Here is a 25,000-nt window from a genome sequence, read left to right as displayed (position 1 = left end):
GGCAAGGGGGAGGAGCTTCTGTCGCTGTGTCATTACTATATGAAACCAATAGACCTATCAGGGTCACGTACGGAGGGGGTGGGTGGGGGTGGGGGGGTGGGGGGGGGACTCTTTTTGCGTCACAACAGTGCTGCTAATAATAATAATAATAATTTGGGGTAAAAGAAAGCAAACAGATGTCCGCGTGTTCATTAGCGGCGGACACAAACTGTGATAAATGACGAGCGGTTGTGGGTGTTATCCGTGTCGGCCGACCCCGTTGCTCCAGTTCGGTGGTGTAATAGCTTCTCAATTATTCATATTGCTCTGCGGAGGATACTGTCACACAGCCGCGATATGTCTTGATCTAATTAGAGGGAGAGAGAGAGAGAGGGAGAAAGAGAGAGAGAGATTGAAATGGGGAAGAAAGGACCATAAAAAAGAAAGAAGAGGAAGTGGTGTTTTTTGACCCGGAACGCTTTGTAAACACTCCTCAACGAGTGTTTGTCGTCCTTCCTGAGTCTGCGTGACTTCCATATTATGTGGATCGTGTGTGTATACATATATATATACGTGTCTTATCGCACAGAAATGTAACTTCACCATTGTGTTAAAGGAAGATTTCACAGAAAAGGGAACGATGGAGGTTTGACAGGAAGCTCCACAAAAAAAAACTACAACTTTATGAAAGAGAAAGAGGCGGAGCTTAAAGACCCGCCTCCCTCCGAGAGACTAAAAAGGGGATCCAGAGGTCTCAATCATCCATCGTGTCGCCCCCCCCCCCAAAAAAAAAAACTCAGTTGGGTTCTATTGTATTCTATTACACGCCGAGCCCTCGGCCCCCCAGCTGATAAATTAAGTGGCCCGTCAGGTTATGCTAATTGATGTCTCCTCATTCGCTTCCCTTCCTCTTTTCTCTCCAAAGTTCAATTACACTCATCCACTGCCATCCATCACTGGAATGAAGCCGGCTGCGGGGCTAAATTAAATGTGCCAATTTCAATAAGCCAGCGTGAGGCGGTGCAGGAGGACGGAGGTGACTGTGGTGGAAATTGGTTAGTGGAGGGGGGAGGGGGGACGGGGGGGGGGGGGCATTGCTTGAGATGTGGGATGTTTGTGAAACAGAGCCGTGCTTTCTGGTTTATTGTACTCTAAATGGGAACGTCATTTAGTAAATGTTGGATTGGAGACTCGGGCAGCACTGTCGGGTTCGATTCCCCGGGCTGGACGGGCCTTTGGACGCAGGTGTGCACGTTCCCCCAGGGTTCTCTCTGGGTTCTCTCTGGGTTCTCTCCACCCCCACCCCTAACCGTCCGAGGACACGCAGCTCAGGTTTAACCGATGACTGTGTGCGTGTTTGTCAACCCGTCCGGGGTGGAACCCGCCTTCCAAAGGTCCAGGGGGAAGAAACTTGTTTTTGGACAGAGAGACGAAGCGTGAGGAACCCCAGACAACAACAACAACAACAACAACAACAACAACAAAGCAAAAAAGCTGATGAGGGGGGAGAAACATGAATATGGAATGGCGTCTCCATGAGCCTCGCTCGCTTCACTGGCCGCCTCTAACCGCGCCACGTTGTTTTTGCACGCTCGTGAATTATTCTAGCCGCGGTGGTTTTAAAAAAAAAAGCACAAACATGCGTCCTGTAATTACACACTGAAAAAAGGAGGCGCGGGATAAAGGCTCTGAAAATGTGGTTTTAAAGAAAATAGGGCGTCACAATCGGGTGACTAAATCAGTTTAATACCTGAGATGACGTCAGGTTTAAAGTGACCCCCCCCGGTGGAAAGGTGTGCCGGTCGACTACGCGGAAATAAGACCCGCCTTCGCCTTCGCCCGGCCCTGTTTTTTAATGAGCGGCGGGCCGGAGACGTCTCTTTGTCAACGGTCTTGTTATTAAAGCTGCGGCGCCATGGCGACCACAATCAAGAGGAGTTGCTTTGTGCCTCTCACATGATAACTAGAACTCTCTTGGGCACCAGACAGGAACGGCTGATACATAATCTCCTCTTTACTGAGGACTGGCAGGCAGCAGGGTGGAGGAGAAATAATAATTTCACCCCCTTTTTGATTTATTTCTCTCTCAGTATCCTCAGCGACGGACCTGGTTTTAGCCCCAACCCCCTCCTCCTCCCTCCTCCTCCCTCCTCCTCCTCCTCCTGCAGGCTGAGACTCTACAGAGAAGCGATTTCAAACTTTTAAATGGTTTCTCTGTGACTTGTATATCCTCTAATTGATATTCATAGCACTGTCAGGAGGAGGAGGAGGAGGAGGAGAGAATGGGAGGAGGAGAGGGGGGAAATGTCGAGGACAGACGGTGGAGGAGAGCGGAAGATGGGCGGACAGAAGAGAAGAAATAGTGGGGAAATAAAAATGGACAAAGGTACAGACATACAGGAAGTAAACGCACCGTCCTCCGTAGATGTAATTGTTACATTGTAGCACAAACAGGAAGGACATGTGGACGATATCACACTATCACCTGAACGAGAGGCGGAGACTCTCGTTCAGGTGAACATTTACTTGGAGGTTGTTCTGAATCAAATATCAAGTCTTTTCCCGACGCGCGAGTCGAGAGAGCTCTCGAGGTGTTGCGAGAAATCCAACGACGTAAACTCAACAGGTGTACTGCTAGAGAGAAAAAGTCACGGAAGGGATTTGAACCCACAGCGTCCCTCTCTGGGTGTGCTCCACCTCTCGTGTGATTGACACCTCGGTGTCTCTACGGGGGTCACGTGACACGTTGCTTTTGCAATGGCTGTCGATAATGTGTGCAGTTAAAAAGTGTTGCATGGTTTGATTTGATTGTTGTTGGTTTTTTTTCTCCTTCTCTTAATATTTAATTTTTCCTTATTGCTTTGCTTAATTATTTATTTATTTTATCCTTCCTTAATTTTAAAGGATTTATTTCTTGTCAAACTGTAAAAATACCTAAATAAAATTTAAAAAAAAAAGAAGAAAAAAACAACTTAACTGTCATAACTCCTACTGCAATACCCTTCTTTTTTTTTAAAATACCACAAATGATGTATTAATAATGCGTTTAATATATTTAAAATAATTTTTTTATATCATCTCTTTCAACTTGAATGAAAAGGTGACACATTTGGAGAAAAACTCGGTGACACAGGAAAGGGGGGCGGTCCGACGTGTCGTTACGCAAATCAATTAGCGGACGTCTTAACTGCGGTTACTGTGCGCCCGAAGCTTCAATTACGTACCTCGGGTTTATAACCTGTCGCAACCTGAAAAAAAACCCCTCTGGAGACGTCGCCACGCGCTCAATTAATCTCCCCGGCTGATGGAAACATCGTTTATTTTCCTTCTTTTTTTTTCATGGCGCGGACACGAAGCGTACGCCGCGGATAAAAAAAAAAAAAAAGCCGTAGAGAGAGAAATGAAAGGGAAACCTTTGACCCTTTGTTCCCACGGTGTGAAGAAAAATCCGCCAGTTTTTAAGGCATTATATTATATATATAAAAAATGGTTTTATTCTGCATGAGCATCGATATATGACTTAGTTAAAAAGAGCACAGTGTCATGAGAGCAGAGCGCGGGGCCACGGCTAATGGATTTTAAAGGGGCACAAAATGCATTAAAAAAAAAAAATGGAAAAGGCAAAACTCAGATTGGTGAGAGAGAAATGTTTTTTTTTTGTTGTAGTTGTTCATTAAAGAGTGATCATTCTCCATTACGCCCAAATTGGCTGTAAGTAACTATTTGATTCTTATGTATTGAGTCAGCAGAGTAAAATTAGAATAGAATTACTCCGAAACTGAAATAAAGAGTGTGAATGTAGCCGAATTATCCTACAAGCAAGTCGTGCTCATATTTCTAATGAATGTTATTTGGCTGATGTATGAAGAGCTGAGCGTTCTTCCACACAATGAACACCGAATATCCAGTTTTCGGGGTCAGATCTGTCACCATTAGAAGGACGCCGTCCTCTAGGTCTAGAGGTCCCCCACAATGCACCACAGAGCGCCACAGGAAGTCATTCCTCAAAACAGAGCCCGCAATTCCCAACGCAATCTCACGGCGGTTCTCAAAATAGTCCAGAAATGCAATCTATTGTTTTCGTGTACAGGGACACAAATAGTCCAGTTTTTTTATTTATATATTTTTTTGGGGTGTATAGTTTCTGACTGTTCTGTGTGCAATAGTGATTAAAATGAACATAACTTCATTCGACGGTGCAATGCTTCCATCAATACTGCATTTATACTTTTTTGTTGTAGTCTTGTAATGTACAAATGTCCCCCGGGGGCATCAATGACGTGTTTGTTTCAGTAGAGGATTGTGTGCTAACATATTTAATAATAGCATTTCACTCACCCCAATTTTTTTTTTAACAATATATATATATTGTATATATATTATATATATAAATATATTATATATATATTATATATATATAAATATATTGTATATATATAATATATTGTATATATATAATATATATATATATTGTATATACACTATATTATATATATATATTTTATATATAAAAATATTATATATATTATATATATAAATATATAATATAAATATATATAAATATATTATATGTATATTATATATATAAATATAATATATATATATTATATATATTATATATATAAATATATAATATATATATATTATATATATAAATATGTATATATATAATATATTTCTTTGTGCAATAAACTAGGAATGCATATTATATATATAAATATATATATATATATATATATATATATATATATATATATATATATATATATATATATATATATATATATATAATTTTCGGGGGTAGTCTTCGGGGATTCACTTCCTGTTGCAGCCGTCCTTGAGTGTCCATTGAAGACGCTGCAGTGTTTACAGCTCGATTTCAGGGTCATTGCTTTATGCAACAGCTACGCCCGCACAGACAAACGTGTAGCGAGCAGTTGTTAAGGGTTGTGTACTGGTGGTGTTGTGGTGTGCTGCTGCGCCCCCCCCCACCCCCCCCTGGTTTGCCATAAACCTCCGTTAAATTATTTTCACTATCTGGATGAACGACTGGAATTACCAACGTGTGCACGGGCACGACCGAATGAGCCGTCTCTCTCTCCCCCGGGGAAGCTAACAAACCAGGGGTCACCGGTAGAGGTAAAGCAACTCCATTGTGCAGAGGTGAATTCAAAGTTATGGGAGAGGAGGGAGGGGGCGGGGCCACAGAATATGCCCCCTCCCTCCTCTCCCATAACTTAGAAGTACAAACTGGTCATGGTGCCGGATTCAGAACGAATGGAAAATGAACTAAAAAAAAAAACGTGAGGGCCGATAATGACACCATTTCTTTCCGTCTACATGACTGCCTGCCTGGCCGGCTGGTCGTCACCCTATTCTTTAATCTGTTTCGGCTCTAATTGTGAGTAATGACGCTATTGGCTGATATGGCCTGTGGCTCGGCCGGGGCCCCTCTGTGCCCACACTGCATATCCAACCCATCTGTGAGCCACACACAGTCCCCACCAACACACACACACACACACACACACAAAACAACTGTCGCGCGCGTGCACACGCACACAAATCACTGCAGCAATCTCACACACTTCACAGCAACCCGTCAGCTTTAGCACGTCGGCTAAGCAGCAAAGAGGATTCATAACACACCAAATTAGCTTTAGAATTGCAATGAAAGATCAGTTCATTAAAAATGCATTAAATATGAGCGGGTTCAGTTGATGCTAAATGGAAGAAGGGGGGTGGCGGGGGTGTGGAGGGGGGGTGTGTGTGTGTGGGGGGGGGGGGTTAATCTCGACTGTGGACCACACATCTGCATTGGCGCGTGCTGCAGACGGGACACACCTCCTTCAATGCATTGTTCTAAATTACAATGCCCCCCCCCCCCCCCCTCCCATCGGACCCCAGAACACGTTTTAGCTGCGGCCAACTTCGCTTCCAGACTCCAGCGCCCGAGACTTTTTCTTATCACAATGCAAAAAGCAGAATTCTTCCACGTACAAGAAAGCCAATAACAATGTGGGCAGCAAAAAAAAAATAAAAAATACAATTCCCTTTTTTTTTTTTTTGACCTAATGCGTGCCGATATGATGGGATGATAGAAGCCACGCTGAGAAGGAGAGGAGTGACTGCAGGGCCAGAGAACTGGCAGTTGTTTCCGGAGGAGAAAGGAAGGCAATTTGTTTGCTGGATTATGTGAGACAGAAAGGGAGGAAGGGGGGGTGGGGGGGGGGGTGAGACAAGTTCTCTGCTCACCTATTCTTATCTCTGTGCAGGCCGCCGGTGGGAGACAATGAGGTCACGGCCCCGGATAAAGTTTCAAGTAAACGTCCTGCATGCCGAAGTAAATTATACTCGGAAGCGTTTTTTTCTTCCAAACAGAGCCTTCGTCTGAAGCGTGCACGCACAAGGAAGCCGCAAATTAATTTGTGCCTTCTCCTTCTTCTATCGCGGCGGTGGTTGTTTGACCCGAGAGAGGAAACTCGGCAGAATCTGAAGTCAACATTTTGTAACCAATGTTGTCGTCGTACACAGTGAGTCGTATTAACCACCGACGATCGCCAACGCAGCCTCGTGTGAACACGATCATATTGACGCTCCGGGAAGAATTCAAGGACCATTTATTGTCGCCGTGCAACTGCATTCAGTTGTTGTTTGTAACGCGACAAACACGTGACCAACAAGACAAACACAAAAAGCCAGGAGCATGCTGGGTAGCGGAGGAGCCTTTTGTAACTAGCTGGGGGTTAGCGTAGCGCCCGTCCGGGCTCTCCTCCCTGTCGGCCGGTCGGTGGCGTTTTCCTCCGGCAGATGTTGTATTCTTTTATTAGTATTTATGTATTCTGTCTTGTGCCATTAGTGATAAACACGACAACAACAACAAATGAAGAGAAGAAGACACAAGGGTTTACTTCACGAATGTAACGAGCGTTGTAAACGGGGAAATCAATTCGATCGGACCGGCAGCAGCATCCTCGCGGTAGAAGCACGTAATTCAGCATGTTCCGAGTCGTTTGACATCACAAGCTGATCTTGTTCATGAATAATAATGAATAATATATGCTTCTCTTCAAACAAGACGCACGTGTATTGTTGTGTCTGTTGCGTTCAGGGGCGGCGGAAAGAAACGGACGGCCCGGTGTCGCCGGTGGATTGTCAACATGCGACTGTAAAAGGGTCTTTAGAAACTGACCGTGAGACGGAATGAGGCCCACGACTTAACCCTCTTATCACCAACGGCCTTTAGTCAAATGCATGGCGGCTGAAAGTGTCAACGCACTCCAATCAAAGTGCTCGTTGGACGCCTGAACGCCGTCTGAACGCCGTCCTCCCTGCACGACTCTGACGATCGCACACTTTCACAATCAGAAGAGACACAACGAGGCTTTCTTCTTTTTTCTTCTTCTTTTTTTCGGCCCTCGTCGTGCGTAGAAACCGAGCGGCTGGCCGATGAGACCGCTGTGAAGAGGGAAGGTGGGCCACGACGACCAGAAGAGGACCAGAGGACCAAAGGAGTGGAGGAGGAGGAGGAGGAGGAGGTGCAGTCTCTCACCGGATCCCACACGGACTTGTTTCGCCCGCCTTGGACCGGAGGCTCTGCTGCAAAGCAGCGTGGGGGATCGGGGGAAACGATAGATGATGATTATGGAAATGAGCGAGCCCTTCTCTCTGAAAGATTAAACAGGCCACTGATTGCTTTTACATAACCTTCACTCACTGAGACACAGGCTCGCTCGCTCGCTCGGTCCCGATCTCTCTCCCTCGCTTTTCAACACACACACACACACACACACACACACACACACACGTATTGTTGTTGATTTTTCAATCTGCTTTGTCCGTTGTCTCTCGTCTCGTGTAAAAGTACCTTCTGTCTCTCTCACCCCTCGTGTGTTATGCTCAGCTTTAGCCACCAAATCGTCGCCATAACACACAAAATCATCTGTAGTTGGATTCATGTGTGCATTGGTGTGTGTGTGCATTGGTGTGTGTGTACATTGGTGTATATGTGCATTGGTATATTTGTGCATTGGTATATGTGCATTGGTGTAAATATGTATCTAATATACAATATAAGCTGGTCTCATTCGTAGCTATACCTAAGAAAAATAATGCGTTTTATTTTTAAAAGACTTCATACATACAACGAGCAGAAATATCCACGTGTTGCTGGACGTTTCGGAGGAAATCGTGAGAACCGTCGTACGTGCGTTGAAATATGACACGGTAAATATACTAGATAGCGTACTGATGTACGAGGTGGTACACATTTCCTTTCATTTCTCTTCATGCTGCATTTTTTGCCGAGGCCTCCCCCCCCCCAAAAATAAATTATTCTGCCAATAGGCTTGAATACCAATTTATCTTCAACCAATTGGGGTCCAATTTAATCTTCCCATGACACAGCTTTGAGCCTCAACCCAGATTTTGACACATAATCGTCCAGCTGGTGGCTTCAAACAGTACTAAGCTTTTATCTCGACTAATTACCAACACAACCTTCAATTTATCTGAAATTGCACAACTCCCCCCCCCCCCCCCCCCCCCCCCGTCCCCCCGTCCCCTCCTCTCTTTTTATTTATTATTATTAGGACATGCAGCACAGCTGAGATTCAGCCTCTGCATCAGAGTCGGCTGCTGTCGTTCCTCCTGAATATGAATATGAATGTTTTGACAAAAAAAGTACAGTGTATAATTTGAGATTTTTTGTATTTTTTTTGTAATATTCTACAGACTTAAAAAAAGTTTTTCCAATGAAAACGAGAATAATTCTGAAAATAAATTGGTCTTTCCCCAATAAATCGAGTCGTCCGTAGATTATTTTAGTCCATAAATTGTTTTTTTTCCGATAAGAACCGATAACTAAACTGACGGAGACAAAGTCCCTGAACTTAAGATGCTTCTTATGAACAATCGAGCAGGTCGAGCAATGCATTTGGGTTGCCATGGATACAGTTTCACTATAGTCACTTTGCAGAGGAAACATTTATTCATCTGTCAAGGAATTTTTGTTTTTCTCCGTTACTTTTGGTTTTCTTCATGATAAAAAGATATTTTTTGCGGCGCAGTTTAAAAAAAACAACCAAAAAACGCTTGAATACAAATTACGATTTTTGTGAGATCGATCGTAATAAATCTTTTTTTGGGGGGGATTTTCACATTTGGTTATTCTCTGCATATTATACATCGTTTTGGGATTGCGTCACACAGATCGGTCCAAACGCCAAACCCAGCGACCCGATAGTGCAACGCGTCTGTCTGGCCTCACGTGAGGGGCTTTGGCTAACTCCTGAAAATAACGAACTTTCCGTTCCACTAATGAACTCACGGGTTACGTGTCGGCGTCGGCGTCGGCGTCGGTCCGGCTGGTGAACGCGTTCCCCGTGCAGCTAACCGACTCGCTGGCAAACCGGATGAATAACTACATCAACGACCGGCTGGTTAATTAACTTACTGTCTGTCTGTTTGTGGCGCACCCAAGGACATCCATCCAGCTTGTACACTAACTATTTCACAGGCGCACACACACACACACACACACACACACACACACACACACACACACACACGCACACATCTCTCCTCTCTGGAGTGACGGGAAGAATATTTCCCTGTTTACTCGAGTGCCACTTCATGATTAAAAACTAATCAGGCTTCAGCCAGCCTGGGATCCCCCTACACACTGACACATAATGAACTGTAATTATCGAGAGAGAGAGAGAGAGAGAGAGAGAGAGAGAGAGAGAGAGAGGGAGAGAGAGAGAGAATGACAAGAAGGGAAGCCGGTGAGGAGTCGGGTGGAAAATAAGAAATAAGCCGAGATAAAGCAGGAGAGGTGTCAGATCCAGAGAGAACATGAACATGAGGTGGAGGGAGGTGAAGATGGAGGGAAGAGGCTGTTAAAAGCCTGTAGGCCTCATGGGGAGTGTGTGTGTGTGTGTGTGTGTGTGTGTGTGTGTGTGTGTGTGTGTGTGTGTGTAATATAACGGCAGCTCTCTGTTTTGGTTAAAGCTCCAGATTGAGACTCATCGCGTGTATCGAGCGAGTTTAACGTCGGATATTTTTGTGCAGCCGGAAAAGTACAAAAGCGGAAGGAAATAAAATAAAAAGTACCACTTTAAATGACTTTCTCTCAAGCCCCCTCCCCCTTATTATTTAGAATAAAATGTAATTATGTAAACTGACTCCTTTATTCTTTAACACTTTTGGATGATATCTTACCAAAAAAGCGGTCTTTTCAAAATAAAGTTCCGTCTTCACAGGAAACGACTTTAGGCAACAACATTAATTAGTTATTTGTTTATTATCTTAACAGCAGACTGGACCTACTAAAAAAAAAAAGCAAAGATATTATAAGCCTTTCACAAACTTAAACCTACGGACAAACTTTAAAATGTTTTGTTTCATGTATTCATCTGAGATTATTTTTGAAAAAGACGAGACGCGTGATAATAATGAGCGGAAATTTACGTACGTAAGTAATCATACCAACCGTTGCATGAGGATACATTGAAAATGACTTAAACTTAATAAATAAAAATAAGATAATGTAGTGAAAGGCGAATATCGACAAATATCTTGTTGATGAGGCCCGATTCAACCACCTGGAACAACTGATTGGAAAGCTTCAAACTAAGCTATATGCTTTAAAACACACACACACACACACACACACACGCACACGCACACACACACACACGCACACGCACACACACACACACACACACACGCTCGTCCTTGTCTTTGCATCTGTGTCTCTGTCTCCCAGCTGGAGATGCTGAGTTTGCATAAGCAAAAAGTTCTCCTTCGATTTCCTCCCCTCTTTCTCCCAGTGGGACAACGAAAAGAAAGAAAGTTCACCTCTCCTCCCTTCCTCATCCCTCCTTCCTCATTCCCAGCATGAGGCTCACATGTTTACTTTTTTTGTTCTCTTTCCTTTCCTTTTTTTATTCACACTCCCCACCTTTCCATTTGGATAATTCATATAAAGCACATTTAAATAATACTCTATAATATAACTGCAAAATGGTCACTCTTCTTCTCCCCTCGTTGCTCCTCTCCTCTCTCTTGGTTCTATTCCCTCTCGTTCCTTTCACTTCCTCCTTTGTGTCTTCTCGCCGTCTCTCTTTCTTCATCACCTCTTTGTTGGGCATCCAGAGTGCAGCCTGACCTTTCTCAGTGTCGCTCCCCTGGGAGGGAGTGAGTGAGTGAATGAAGTGTGTGTGTGTGTGTGTGTGTGTGTGTGTGTGTGTGTTTGTGTACTTTGAATTCAAGCATTTGCACATGACATTTCTTCATGACGGGATGTTAATGGAAATGGCAACTTCTTTCCAAAAGGTGTGTTTGTGGAGTCGCCGGCTTAATAAGCAATATTAAAGTGATTACATGAAAACAAGCTGCATTCTCTCTCCTGACCACCAGGGGGCGACTCCTCTGGTTGTATAGAAGTCTATGCTTCATGTGTTAAAGCTGCATTCTCTCTCCTGACCACCAGGGGGCGACTCCTCTGGTTGTATAGAAGTCTATGCTTCATGTAATAAAGCTGCATTCTCTCTCCTGACCACCAGGGGGCGACTCCTCGGGTTGTATAGAAGTCTATGCTTCATGTGTTAAAGCTGCATTCTCTCTCCTGACCACCAGGGGGCGACTCCTCTGGTTGTATAGAAGTCTATGCTTCATGTAATAAAGCTGCATTCTCTCTCCTGACCACCAGGGGGCGACTCCTCGGGTTGTATAGAAGTCTATGCTTCATGTGTTAAAGCTGCATTCTCTCTCCTGACCACCAGGGGGCGACTCCTCTGGTTGTATAGAAGTCTATGCTTCATGTGTTAAAGCTGCATTCTCTCTCCTGACCACCAGGGGGCGACTCCTCTGGTTGTATAGAAGTCTATATAAATGACTCTACTTCTCTTGATTTATTCCCTCAGTAAACATTGTAAACATTAGTTTTTGGTCTCAATTTCTAGTTTCAAGTCTTCTTCAATACATGATGTTCATTTAGTAAATGATGGTCATTTAGAGTCAAACAGACCATAAATCAGGGGATGTTTTAGGGGCGGGGCTAAAGTGTCCAGTTGCAAACAACAACATGATGACGGCTGTAATCCAAGATGGCGACGGCGAACTCGAGGCTTCATAACGTCGCGATGACTGCGATGATATAAATACGATCTGTGGGTAAAAAAAGATGTTCTTCATTATAAATGTAAACAATGAAGCACATTGAGCTCACACAAAGTTTCACCCCACACACGATTCAATATCATTTTTATAAAAAGAGCATTTATTTAAAAGTTTTTTTTTTTTCGCTTCGGAGATTGAAGCACATAGTAAAGCAACATTACAATGTTCAGAAAATATAAGTGTGATGCTGTAACATTATTTATTTTTTTAAATCTTATCTTTCTTAACACGTTCTTGTCGTAATACTGGAATATTCTGCATGTATACTAAAATAAGAACTTTTAAAATTGTACAAATCGGTACCGTAAAACTTGACGGAATAAAAACGAGGCGTTCTCTCGCCTGGTTTTCCTCTCGAACGGGGAGAAAGAACGAAGAAACGCCAAATAATGAAAAACAAAAGAAACAAAAAAGGAAATGAGAGCGGTCGTGTTCACACAGGAAAAAAAACAACAACAAAAAACAACAACAACCAAAAAGCTGATGTTTAACTTTCAGGCTGTAAAAGAGTTAAACATGAATTTGTTCCTGTGTAGCTGCAAACCAAAGAAAGAACAATTATTGTTGTAATAATGCTGCTGATAATAATAATAATAATATTTAAAAAAAATAATAATCATAATAATAATATAATAACTTGAGATTGAAAGAGAACCTAAACACGCTTAAAAAAGGATGCTCTGGTCTCTCCGCCTTCGCTGTATATATACGTGGCTCTGAAAACCCGCCTTGTGTTATTTCCCAGTGTGCAACGTTTATGTCCCGGTAGCGCCACCTGTTGATGCAACAGGCGCCGCTACGTAGCCACTTAGCTGGTGTCATAGCTGGTACTCTTAACGTGTACCGGAAAAACTGCACTTCCTGTCCCAAGAGTCGGGTCCTCAAAGTGATATATACGTCACGCGTCGCTCTGTACACACCTAAACATGGAGAACAGTTTGCTTTTCTTTGAATATACCTTTTTTTTTTCCGAAGTTACAAAAAAACAAAAAAAAAGGAGAAAATTAAAACAAAAAAAAACAAAACAAAAATAAAACAAGAGAATGCACTGCGTTGCAAGAGTGTCCATTAAGTTTAAGGCGATTTTTAGAGCTCACAGGTTTTTCTTCTTCTTTTCTTTTTTTTTTTTTTTTTACTCATTGTGATTGATCATCATTGGTGGACTCTGGATGAGGAAGTGATGATTCATTGGTGGACAAGGTACAGGGAAGTGATTGTTGATGGGGCGGGGCTTAGAGAAGAGCAGCTCTTCTTTTTTTCACGTCACTCACGTGACGAATGGAAAGGAAGTATCATCCACAGTTTTTTCTTCTTCTCTCCATTGAATCCACGTTTTGGGAGCAGTAAAAAAAAAAAGAAAAAAAAAAAGAAGGTATTTGTGTGTCATTGTCACAGATGCTCAGTCCCGTCTGCGTGTAGCTACTGAAGCTAGCGGTCTCTATCATCACCTTTTTGTTTGTTTGTAATGTCCACCCCTGGAGTTGTTGTTTATTTATTATAAGGCCACCATACTGTGAAGATGCTGCGAGCGTCTTCAAAGTATCAACAACCCAGAGTCTGTCACGCTATTTAAACCACAGGTACCCGCTGAATTCTGCACGCGCACACACACACACACAACAGCGACATTTTGAAAAAAAAAAAAGCATTTAGTCTCAACTGTTCGACCCCAACGACACGTCTTTCGGTACCTTTTTTATTTCTCTTTCGCAACATCTCTACTTTTTTGTTCTCCTTCTAATTAGCTCGTATCTCCTTCTTAGTCCTTCTTGAGAGAGCAGCTCAGGGTAATATAACCTCCTTCCCACCCTGCGCTCGGGAACCTTTTCGGGGGATTAAAATCTGTCCCAGGAGCCTCTTGCGGGACTACGTGAATCCAGTCCACAAAAAAAAGGTATAGAGAACCCCAAAGAAACTAAACAGTTAGCTAGAAGCAAAGTCATTTGGATCACGCCGCGACAATTTACTTTCACACTGGTGACGCGACGAAAGCTCCCAGCCCCCGCGATGCTCAAAGTCCGTAGAAGGAGATCAGGGGAGGGGGGGGGGGGAGGGGGAAGACATACGGCAGGTGGGGAAGGAGAGATTTCGGGGGGTTGGTGGTCAACCGGGAGCCGAGTCCAAGAGTTCGTTGCCGCGCTGGCGTGAACGGATCAAGGTGGAAGTTGGTAACAATTGGGTTCTGGGGAGTGTTAACAAATCCTCATGGAATCAATAAATCAGACATCGGAGGGGAGGAGTGGGTGTGGGTGTGGGTGTGGGGGTGGTGGGGGGGGGGGGGGTTCTGGGCGTCCACTCTGCGAGACCACCGTTAAGAGTCTTCGCCGTCATCGCCATCATCGTCCATGAAGCAGTCTTTGGTCCCGTACAAATCCGCCAGCTTCTTAAACCTGGGCCCCCAGCTCTGCAGATAGTCATAATCCAGGTCGGACTCCGTGGTGACGGACTCGAGGGAGCTCAGCGACCCGGCCAACGATCCCCGGCCCTCGTAGCCGTAGATCTGAATGGAGTCGTACGGGGGCGCCGTCGGGTCGCCGTCGGCCTCCGCGATCCGGGTCTTGATGAAGTCGTCGACGTCGACGCTGTTGGCGCCGTTGTGGCCGGCGCCGCCGGGCCTGATGGGAAACTGGAGCTCTGGCTTGATGTCCTTTCTCGGCAGGAAGCCGTTGGCGCCGTCCGGGTTCTGGACAATCAGGAAAGAGAGACCACCGGGTAAGATAAAAGCTTTTATTGCCTTGGACAACAACAACAACAAAAACCCAGAAGAAACCCTCGAACGCCTCTTCGTACCTGAAGTGTGGCGATGTCGAAGGCCTCCGTGTCCTCCTCGCCGCCGCCCTCGTCGTCGTACGTGATGATGTTCTCCCTGATGTCCTCCTCCTCGAACACGATCAGGGGCTCCTTCTTCTGACGCCTCAGAGCAACGAACAACACCACGATCCCTGCGAACGACACAAACGCACACTATTTAAAAAAACGGTATTTCGTGATTTACACAACGATCCTCACACGATTCTCTGGGAGAAAAGGCAGGAAAACGGGAGCGTTGGGTAATTAGTGCGCACTGTGGGAGATGGTGTAATTAGACCTCGGACAGTTTAATTAATATCATTACTTTATTGTGCTATGCACACACACATGCCACTTTAATTGCGCTTGGTTATCAACATGTCAGACTCCTGAAGGGATCCCAGCTGTGTAGGAAACAACGTGAGAGTATGTTTACAGTCAAAGAGAAAGAAATGTGGGCCGGGGAAGAAAACTGAGGCCGGAGACGCATTTGAAGACTTTCGCTGTCAGATTTCAGATTTCCATCTTTCCTGACGGTCCCTGAACGCATCATGTGCAACACTTCCGTCAGAAGAATTTTGATAATTCATCACTCATTTAAGTGAATAAACCGTTTGCTTTATCCAGATTTTAAAAAAACCCATAACATTCTAAGGTTGTAAAAAAAAAAAAATATTGTAATATCTGTAGCACATAGATTCTCCATTTTTTAAAAACATTGGCAACACTGGTGGACACAATTTTGTGTTTTCCAATTTCCTTCAAATAAATTATCAAATAAATTATCAAATAAAATATCATATAAAATATCAAATAAATTATCAAATAAAATATCATAAAATATAAAATAAAATATAAAATAAATTATCAAATAAATGATCAAATGAAATATCAAATAAATTATCAAATAAATTATCAAATAAAATATCAAATAAAATATAAAATAAATTATCAAATAAATTATCAAATAAAATATCATAAAATATCAAATAAAATATCAAATAAAATATCAAATAAAATATCAAATAAATTAACATAAAATATCAAATAAATTATCAAATGAAATATCAAATAAATTATCATATAAAATATAAAATAAAATATAAAATAAATTATCAAATGAAATATCAAATAAATTATAAAATAAAATATCGTATAAAATATCGTATAAAATATCGAATAAATTATCAAATAAAATATAAAATAAATTATCAAATAAATTGTTACATAAAATATATCAAATATCAAATAAATTAAACCGGCGGGTTTTGGGGTTCAGAAGCTCAAAGAGTCTCAAATCCGTAGTAACCCTTTTATTCTACGCGTCTTGAAGGGACCCGTTTGAGCCGCTCACCCAGCAGGATGACGATGCAGGCCAGGATGGCTATCAGCGCCCCGGGGCTGAGGCCCGCGGGCAGGACGTAGGGCTCCACGTTGCAGGAGAGGATGGTGTCTCTGCTGTCGCAGGAGCACACTCGGATGGTCAGCGTGTTGGTGCTGCTCAGCGCCGGGAAGCCGTTGTCGTTTATCTCGATGGGAAGGTAGTACACGTCCTGGGTCAGGCGGCTGAAGCCCTTACGCAGCACGTAGATGCTGGCCGTGCTGTCTGCGGACAGGAAAGAGGAGAGAGGTTTTATTAGAGCTTAGATTTCATCAAATCTTCAGTTTCTTCAGCGTCTCTTAACATTTACATTAAAAGTACATTACCGAGAAACATAAGTGAGACGGCGCTGAAGGAAAGCAGCTTTAAAATTGCTGTTAAATCCTATTAAAGTTACTTTCGGAGAAACTTTGCCGAATCCCCAAACTCCCCCTGGTTGTTACTACACTTGTGAGGACACCCACCTCTCCCCTCAAACCCTCACCTTCACTGAAGCCTCGTCCACAAAAGCTGTTATCACGTTATCTATAACTTCGAGCACATTCAGCAGCGGCACCGTGCCACTTTTTATTATTATTATTATTTTTATTTTTTTTATCTCTCTCTCTCTCTCGCTTTCTATTTACCAGAAGATTTTTTTTTTTTTTTTTTTGGGGTGAATCCACTGAAATCTCATTTTTTCGTCTCCTTTCATTACCCCCACAATTTTTTGTGCAGAGCGGGATGCAACACACACACACACACACACACACATACACACACAGAGAGAGACACACACACACGCCTAAGACAGCTGAATGTTTTTTTTCTATCTACACGACTTCCAATACATTCTCTTAGCCCGACTCTCTTTAAAGGGCGTAAAATAGCAACAATAACTATCTTTACTATTAGAGGAAATGAAGAAGAAGAAGAAGAAGAAGAAGAAGAAGAAGAAGAAGAAGAAGAAGAAGAAGAAGAAGAAGAAGAAGAAGAAGAAGAAGAAGAAGAAGAAGAAGAAGAAGAAGAAGAAGAAGAAGAAGAAGGATGCAACAACACATCACAGTGAATTGAGACCTTTGTGATTTTACCCCTGTTGAGAAAGGCGTGTGTGTGTGTGTGTGTGTGTGTGTGTGTGTGTGTGTGTGTGGTTGGAGGTGCATTCAAGGTACTTTTCCATGTTTCTCACGCCTCCCCGTTCAACTCAAAATGCCACTTCCCTTCAGTCTCTTTCAGGCCTCCTTCTCCTCCGACCTCTACAGCCCTCTCCCCCTCTCTCGGCCTCCGGCGCCGACAAAACCTAATTCAATCAGTCGGCCCCCTAAGACGTCCGTACAGACGGACAGAGACCCCGCTGCAATTAATACAGCCCGCACAACATGTGTGCACTCGCGCGTGTGTTTGTGCGTCTGTGTGTGTGTGTGTGTGTGTGTGTGCGTCTGTGTGTGTGTGTGTGTGAGGGGAGAGAGAGAGGGATTCAGAGCACCTGCTGCTTGCTACAAGGTAGCGTAAGCCTCCATCTGGTTATGCTTTGATCTAATCTGAGTGAAAGAGGGAGGGAGATGAAGGATGGGCATGCTTGGAGAGAAAGAGAAAGAGAAAGAGAAAGAGAAAGAGAAAGAGAAAGAGAAAGAGAAAGAGAAAGAGAAGGATGTGAGCGGTGTGCTGCACCTCTGTTGTCTTTGAGGGAGAAGTTGTGGTTGTGGGTGACTTCGGGGGCGAGGCTGAACGTGAAGTGCTGCCGGTGAGCCATCTCGTCCTTGTCCACCGCGCTCACCGTCTCAATAACCTGACACACACACAGAGAGAGAGAGAGAGAGAGACGAGGGTCGGACGAGAGAAAACACGTACAATATGTGTGTGTACCATTAACACACACACACACACACACACACACACACACACACACACTCTCTCTCTGACGTACGTACCTTCCCCAGTGCGACGGTTTCACACATGAGGACCTCGTTGTTGGTGGCGAACTCTGGGGAGTTGTCATTCACGTCTTTCACTTTGATGTTGACGCGCACTTTGGTGTCTTGGTGGTGACCTCCTGCACACACACACACACACACACACAAACACACATACACACACACAAACACACACACACACAAGTAGTTTAAGACAAAGTCATGGGTATTCTGCTGCATACAAAAAATTCAAAGCGGTGTCAAAGTCGTGCGTGCGTGCGTGTGTGTGTGTGTGTGTGCGTGCGTGCGTGTGTGTGTGTGCGTGTGCATGTGTGTGGATTGCTGACTTGACGCACAAAGCCAACTACAAATCTCTGCCGGCAAACGTTGCCCGTCGATCACTCGGCCGTGATTTTGTCGTTTTTGTTTTGGCCCAAAAAAGATAAAAAATATCCACTCAGACGGTTACCACGACGATGCGACGCAGAGATAAATGTCAAGTGTGTCGCAGACACAGAACGATGTCCAAACGCTCGGCGTATAGATTATTAGTCTCTCTATTTATTCATCTTTTAAAAACAGAAAAATAAAACACCATTTGTTTCCACGCTGTACCGCCTCGTGTATATATCTGTGTGTGTATATATATATATATATATATATATATATATATATATATATATATATATATATATATATATATATATATATATATACACCAGTCAGAATGATTTTTCCTCCTCTACTCTGTCATTACATTTATTTAGCTCTTGCTCGTTTTGTGGTGCGGCGAGCCCGGTTTCCATCTGGCCGTCTGGCGTCCAGCACGCCACGGGGGGAAATAAACCACGTGGCGCTCTGGTAGTCGGAGCCCTGGAACCACAGAATACCAGGGCGGGGCCACTGTGGCTTACTGGCTGGAGAGGGTTTTTTAAATTTTATTTTTTATTCTTATTTTTTTGGTGGGGGCTTCAACTGTCAAAGGTAAAGGCTTCTTTAAAGGTAAAGTCTTCTTTAAGTAAAGGCTTCTTTAGGTAAAGGCTTCTTTAAAGGTAAAGGCTTCTTTAGGTAAAGGTCTCTTTAAAGGTAAAGGCTTCTTTAGGTAAAGGTCTCTTTAAAGGTAAAGGCTTCTTTAAAGGTAAAGTCTTCTTTAAGTAAAGGCTTCTTTAAAGGTAAAGGCTTCTTTAGGTAAAGGCTTCTTTAAAGGTAAAGTCTTCTTTAAGTAAAGGCTTCTTTAAGTAAAGGCTTCTTTAGGTAAAGGCTTCTTTAAGTAAAGGCTTCTTTAGGTAAAGGCTTCTTTAAAGGTAAAGGCTTCTTTAAAGGGAAAGGCTTCTTTAAGTAAAGGCTTCTTTAAAGGTAAAGGCTTCTTTAAAGGGAAAGGCTTCTTTAGGTAAAGGCTTCTTTAAAGGTAAAGGCTTCTTTAAAGGGAAAGGCTTCTTTAGGTAAAGGCTTCTTTAAGTAAAGGCTTCTTTATGTAAAGGCTTCTTTATGTAAAGGCTTCTTTAGGTAAAGGCTTCTTTAGGTAAAGGCTTCTTTAAAGGTAAAGGCTTCTTTAAAGGGAAAGGCTTCTTTAAGTAAAGGCTTCTTTAAAGGTAAAGGCTTCTTTAAAGGTAAAGGCTTCTTTAAGTAAAGGCTTCTTTAGGTAAAGGCTTCTTTAAAGGTAAAGGCTTCTTTAAAGGTAAAGGCTTCTTTAAGTAAAGGCTTCTTTAGGTAAAGGCTTCTTTAAGTAAAGGCTTCTTTAGGTAAAGGCTTCTTTAAAGGTAAAGGCTTCTTTAAAGGTAAAGTCTTCTTTAGGTAAAGGCTTCTTTAGGTAAAGGCTTCTTTAAAGGTAAAGGCTTCTTTAAAGGTAAAGTCTTCTTTAGGTAAAGGCTTCTTTATGTAAAGGCTTCTTTATGTAAAGGCTTCTTTAGGTAAAGGCTTCTTTAAGTAAAGTCTTTTTTAAAGGTTAAGGCTTCTTTAAGTAAAGGCTTCTTTAAAGCGGGCGTTATGGTCGAGCGTCAGCAGCTGGTGCTTTTCTAAATTATTATTATTATTTCCGCGTCTCTCGTGTATCCGAATCTCAAAAAGTCAGAAGAAGTTTTAAATCCAACTCGCCGCATGTGGGACAATCTCTCAACGGCCAACTTAAAAACACACCAGAACACGAGCTGCACACAATGCAGCGGTTACACACACACACACACACACACACACACACACACACACACACACACACACACACTCGACGAAAAGAAATAACACCGCCGAGCATCTGCATAAAGATAATCCCTCCTGGTTGAATCTGAATATATAATACGTTTCCCCAGGTTCTGAGCGCTTCTTCACTGACATTCACAGCAACAAAAAAAAAAAAGAAATGTAAAAAATGTTTTTTTTAAAATGAGCTAACTTTAGTCCCAAGCCAGAGGGAGAAAGAAAAAAAAATAATAATCAAAAGGCAGCAGCTTGAATCCACTTAAATGTCGTACATAAGATGTCAAGCAGTCGCAGGGAATGACAGGTGGGACTGTGGATGCCGGCGTCTGGTGGCTGTCTGGGATTTTTTTTATTTTTTGTTTTCCATCTGTCCGTCCATCTTTCTTTTTTTTTTTTTTTTAAGTATAATACTTAACGCACGCACCTATCTCCGTGGCCGACACGGAGATGTTGTGCCAGGCCTGGGCTTCTCGGTCCAGCGGCCTCGTCGTGGTGATCATGCCGTCGTCGGGGTTGACGCTGAAGAACTGCTCGATGTCCGTGTACAAGGGGATCATGTACCTGCAGAGACACGACGGCGCTGTTACACAACAAAAAGGGGGTCGCTGAAAAGTGATATTCATTGAAAATATATATTTTTTTTTAAAAAGCCCGCTGTGAGAGGCATTACAGGAGAGAGAGAGGGTTACAAAAGCAGCTATTTGTGTAGGAAACGTCAAATTACTGTACGTGGGAAATGTTTCGAGCAACCCGTTGTTAAGGCGGATTGCTGTGATACTCATAGTGTGTTTCTGAGGTGGTTTTTAAAAAAAAATGTTATGCAATGTGGCTGGCTATGCTTTTCCTAATCCCATTCCGCGTCCCCGTTCTGTTGTTGCACTCTTTATATGCAACCGTTTCTTTTTTTTCTGCACAGAAATAGTGCCGAGGCCGCGGTTTTCTCTAAGTCGTAGTGTTTGTTCGCCGGAGCCGAAAAGGAATTCTATTTAAAAAGGTTGTTTGTTTCAATCTACACTGGTTTGAACATTTAAATTCTCCCCGTGTGCGTGTGTGCGTGTGTGCGTGTGTGTGTGTGTTTCCTCGTTACCTGACGGGGTTGTTGGCCACATCGGTGTCCTTGGCGTGGACCCGTCCCACCTGGGCGCCCTCGGGCGCGTTCTCCGCCACCTCAAAAGTGTAACTGGGAGCCACGAACGCAGGAGGTTCGTCTGCATCCTCCACCGATATCTGCAGACCCACCAACGCGCACGGGTTACAAGACTCCACACACACACACACACACACACACACACACACACACTATTGCACGCGACCAAATGCATGCACTCGTAAAAGAAGTGTACCTTTATCGTGGCTTCGTCCTTATAAGGCCCCCAAGCGATGTACTGGGGGTCGATGTAAGGGTTGGATCCCTCCACCCTCAACGTGTACGACCTTTTAGTCTCAAAGTCCACATGCTGAGAGAGAGAGAGAGAGAGAGAGAGAGAGAGAGAGAGAGAGAGAGAGAGAGAGAGAGAGAGAGAGAGAGAGAGACGGGTTAATCAGTTCATCCCGTAATGATATCTGAGTCGTTACTGACCAAGCATTTTAAAAAGTGGGTTTTTTTCTCGTTGTCAGACACGACAACGCAATAAGTCCTCGGCACGGTGAAGCAGTCATTTCACGTTTTGATGGCTTTCTGGCTCCGGGTCATTTAGTGAGTCGCAGTACCATTCCCCCCCTGGTAGGGGGAGCTGTTGCTGCATGAATGCAAACAGTCATAGTCTCAAGTACGGACCAACAACAACAACGACGACGACAAACAACAAAAAAAAACCTGGAGCAGACCTGAACGCACCGTGGGTTTTGATATTATTTAATATGATACGAGTAGTTTGGGACCGAAATAAATAAAAATATTTGGTTGTTTTGTTTTAAATGAAAACAATACAAGTCTTGTTTTTAATAAGCCTGGATGAGGGTTTTGGGAGTCTGGGAAATCACATGATGAAAGGGGAGTAGTAAGCGTTTGGGGGTGGGAGACGGAAATTCAAGTCCCGGGCCACAAGAACTACGGTTACGTTGTTTTTAGTTCTTTTTTCTTCCTTTATTACACTATTGTGCGAATTAAGAATACGTTTTTCGTTGCAACTCCCCCGACGTCCCCATCGATACCACAGGTAAGTAAGTAAAACCCTGGGATTCAATTTGCTCATATTGAACTGCGCTACAATTCACTTACTCCGCAGTGGGAGAAACCCCATTGACTCGTCACGGCCTTGATATTAAATTGAGTTAAGTGCGTGTGCAAAGAAAATAAATAACATCGCGAATTTTTTCACACCTTTTTCGTTCAGTCATAAAAATGAAGAAAAGTGGCTCGGCAATTATACCGCGACGGTGACCCTCGGGTCCGAAGCGGTCTCTGAATCCTCGCTTCGATTCTCAGGGGTGCTCGTGGGGGGAAAGTCAACAAAATGTGTTGGCAGCCATTGTGTAGAAGCCGTGATGCCAAAAGGGGAAAGGCTCTCCGCCATGATTATGAGGACTTGTGCGTTGCCAGTAAGCAGCACTTGGCTGCGACTCGCCGTTGCCTTAATCACACACTCTTAGTGCCATCATTGCCGTATTATGAACCCGGATAATAACCACTTTGGTCCCCGACACCATTTAAAAAAAGGAAAAAAAAATTACAAAAAAATATTCCAGCCAGTATAACTGATGTTGAGCTGGCGGAGTCCCAGGAGCCGGCTTGGTCTTTTCATCTCCTGGCTACCATCACTTTACACAGTGGGAGGAGAGCGGGCTCATAAGCCCTGTGTGAATGTGGTGGGGGCCGCTGTCGATTCACGAGTTTAACACGGGAGGGTTCCAAAGAGTGAAGACTCCTCCGGTTGTATAGAAGTCTACGCTTCATGTGTTAAAGCTACATTCTCTCTACTGACCACCAGGGGGCGACTCCTCTGGTTGTATAGAAGTCTATGCTTCATGTGTTAAAGCTGCATTCTCTCTCCTGACCACCAGGGGACTACTTCTCTGGTTGTATAGAAGTCTATGCTTCATGTGTTAAAGCTGCATTCTCTCTACTGACCACCAGGGGGTGACTCCTCTGGTTGTATAGAAGTCTATGCTTCATGTGTTAAAGCTGCATTCTCTCTCCTGACCACCAGGGGACTACTTCTCTGGTTGTATAGAAGTCTATGCTTCATGTGTTAAAGCTGCATTCTCTCTACTGACCACCAGGGGGTGACTCCTCTGGTTGTATAGAAGTCTATGCTTCATGTGTTAAAGCTGCATTATCTCTCCTGACCACCAGGGGGCGACTCCTCTGGTTGTATAGAAGTCTATGCTTCATGTGTTAAAGCTGCATTCTCTCTCCTGACCACCAGGGGACGACTCCTCTGGTTGTATAGAAGTCTATGCTTCATGTGTTAAAGCTGCATTCTCTCTACTGACCACCAGGGGGCGACTCCTCTGGTTGTATAGAAGTCTATGCTTCATGTGTTAAAGCTGCATTCTCTCTCCTGACCACCAGGGGGCGACTCCTCTGGTTGTATAGAAGTCTATATAAATGACTTTACTTCTCTTGATTTCTTCCCTCAGTAAACATTGTAAACATTAGTTTTTGGTCTCAATCTCTAGTTTCAAGTCTTCTTCAATAAATTATGGTCATTTAGAGTCAAACAGACCATAAACCAGGGGATGCTTTAGGGGCGGGGCTACAATGGTGATAGACAGGTCGCAACCAGAGACGTATACGGCGTCTCTACGTCACTCCTCTCACTTCCTGTTCCCCGGTTGCAAAAAGTAAAAATCCAAGATGGCGGCGGCCAAAACGCCAAATTTGAGGCTTCATCACGCAAGTCCACACACCAATGTGGCACACGTCCACCTCTTAAATGCAGTCTATGGTTACACACACACACACACACTCAAGATGGAAGCTTCCAAAATCGACACGATTTCGCATTACATAACTTCTCGTCCTGCTCATACAACGTTCTGGATTGATCGAGCGCAGAGAGAGAGAGAGAGTGGGGTGGGGGGGGTGGGGGTGGGGGGGGTTTGGGGGTCATGTGACGTGGAGGACTCCGATGCTGGAGGGGTGTTGTCCTCTCGATGGGCTCGTTCAGTCGTGGTGTGGCATCTGAACTGGTTGATGACAGGTACAATGCCAGGCGGAGAGACGTGACCCAGTTCTTTCGTTTTCCCTTTTTTTTTCCGTCACGCTCCCTCCGTCTCATCTGGCCTCTCTCTCCCTCCCTCCCTCTCTCTCTCTCTCTCTCTCCCTCCCTCTCTCTCTCTCTCTCCCTCTCTCCCTCTCTCTCCCTCCATCTCCCAGTCTATGGAGCCACTCTCTCTTCATTCTCTCTTTTTGTAATCAGTGAGATAATAATATTCACAATAATGCCCCCCCTCTCTCTCTCACACACACACACACACACACACACACACACACACACACACACACACACACACACACACACACACACACACACACACACACACACACACACACACACACACACACACACACACACACACACACACACACACACACACACACACACACACACACACACACACACACACACACACA

The 25,000-nt window shown here is 43.8% G+C and overlaps 1 protein-coding gene across 1 annotated transcript in view; it reads right to left on the bottom strand.

Moving 5' to 3' along the window:
- Positions 1-14,473: 14,473 nt before the first annotated feature.
- Positions 14,474-25,000, bottom strand: part of cdh11 (cadherin 11, type 2, OB-cadherin (osteoblast)) — a 20,377-nt gene continuing 9,850 nt past the window's right edge. The window contains exons 5-12 of the mRNA XM_034552463.1: positions 21,765-21,878; positions 21,509-21,648; positions 20,846-20,982; positions 18,244-18,365; positions 17,984-18,101; positions 16,307-16,558; positions 14,953-15,104; positions 14,474-14,845 (exon numbers count right to left, since the gene is read on the bottom strand). Of these exons, the coding sequence (XP_034408354.1) occupies positions 14,474-14,845; positions 14,953-15,104; positions 16,307-16,558; positions 17,984-18,101; positions 18,244-18,365; positions 20,846-20,982; positions 21,509-21,648; positions 21,765-21,878 (1,407 nt within the window). The remainder of the gene's footprint in view (positions 14,846-14,952; positions 15,105-16,306; positions 16,559-17,983; positions 18,102-18,243; positions 18,366-20,845; positions 20,983-21,508; positions 21,649-21,764; positions 21,879-25,000) is intronic.

The sequence above is a fragment of the Cyclopterus lumpus genome, chromosome 15, assembly GCF_009769545.1.
Source record: "Cyclopterus lumpus isolate fCycLum1 chromosome 15, fCycLum1.pri, whole genome shotgun sequence".
NCBI classification, from domain to species: Eukaryota; Metazoa; Chordata; class Actinopteri; order Perciformes; family Cyclopteridae; genus Cyclopterus; species Cyclopterus lumpus.
This window is presented reverse-complemented; position numbering and strand designations above follow the sequence as displayed.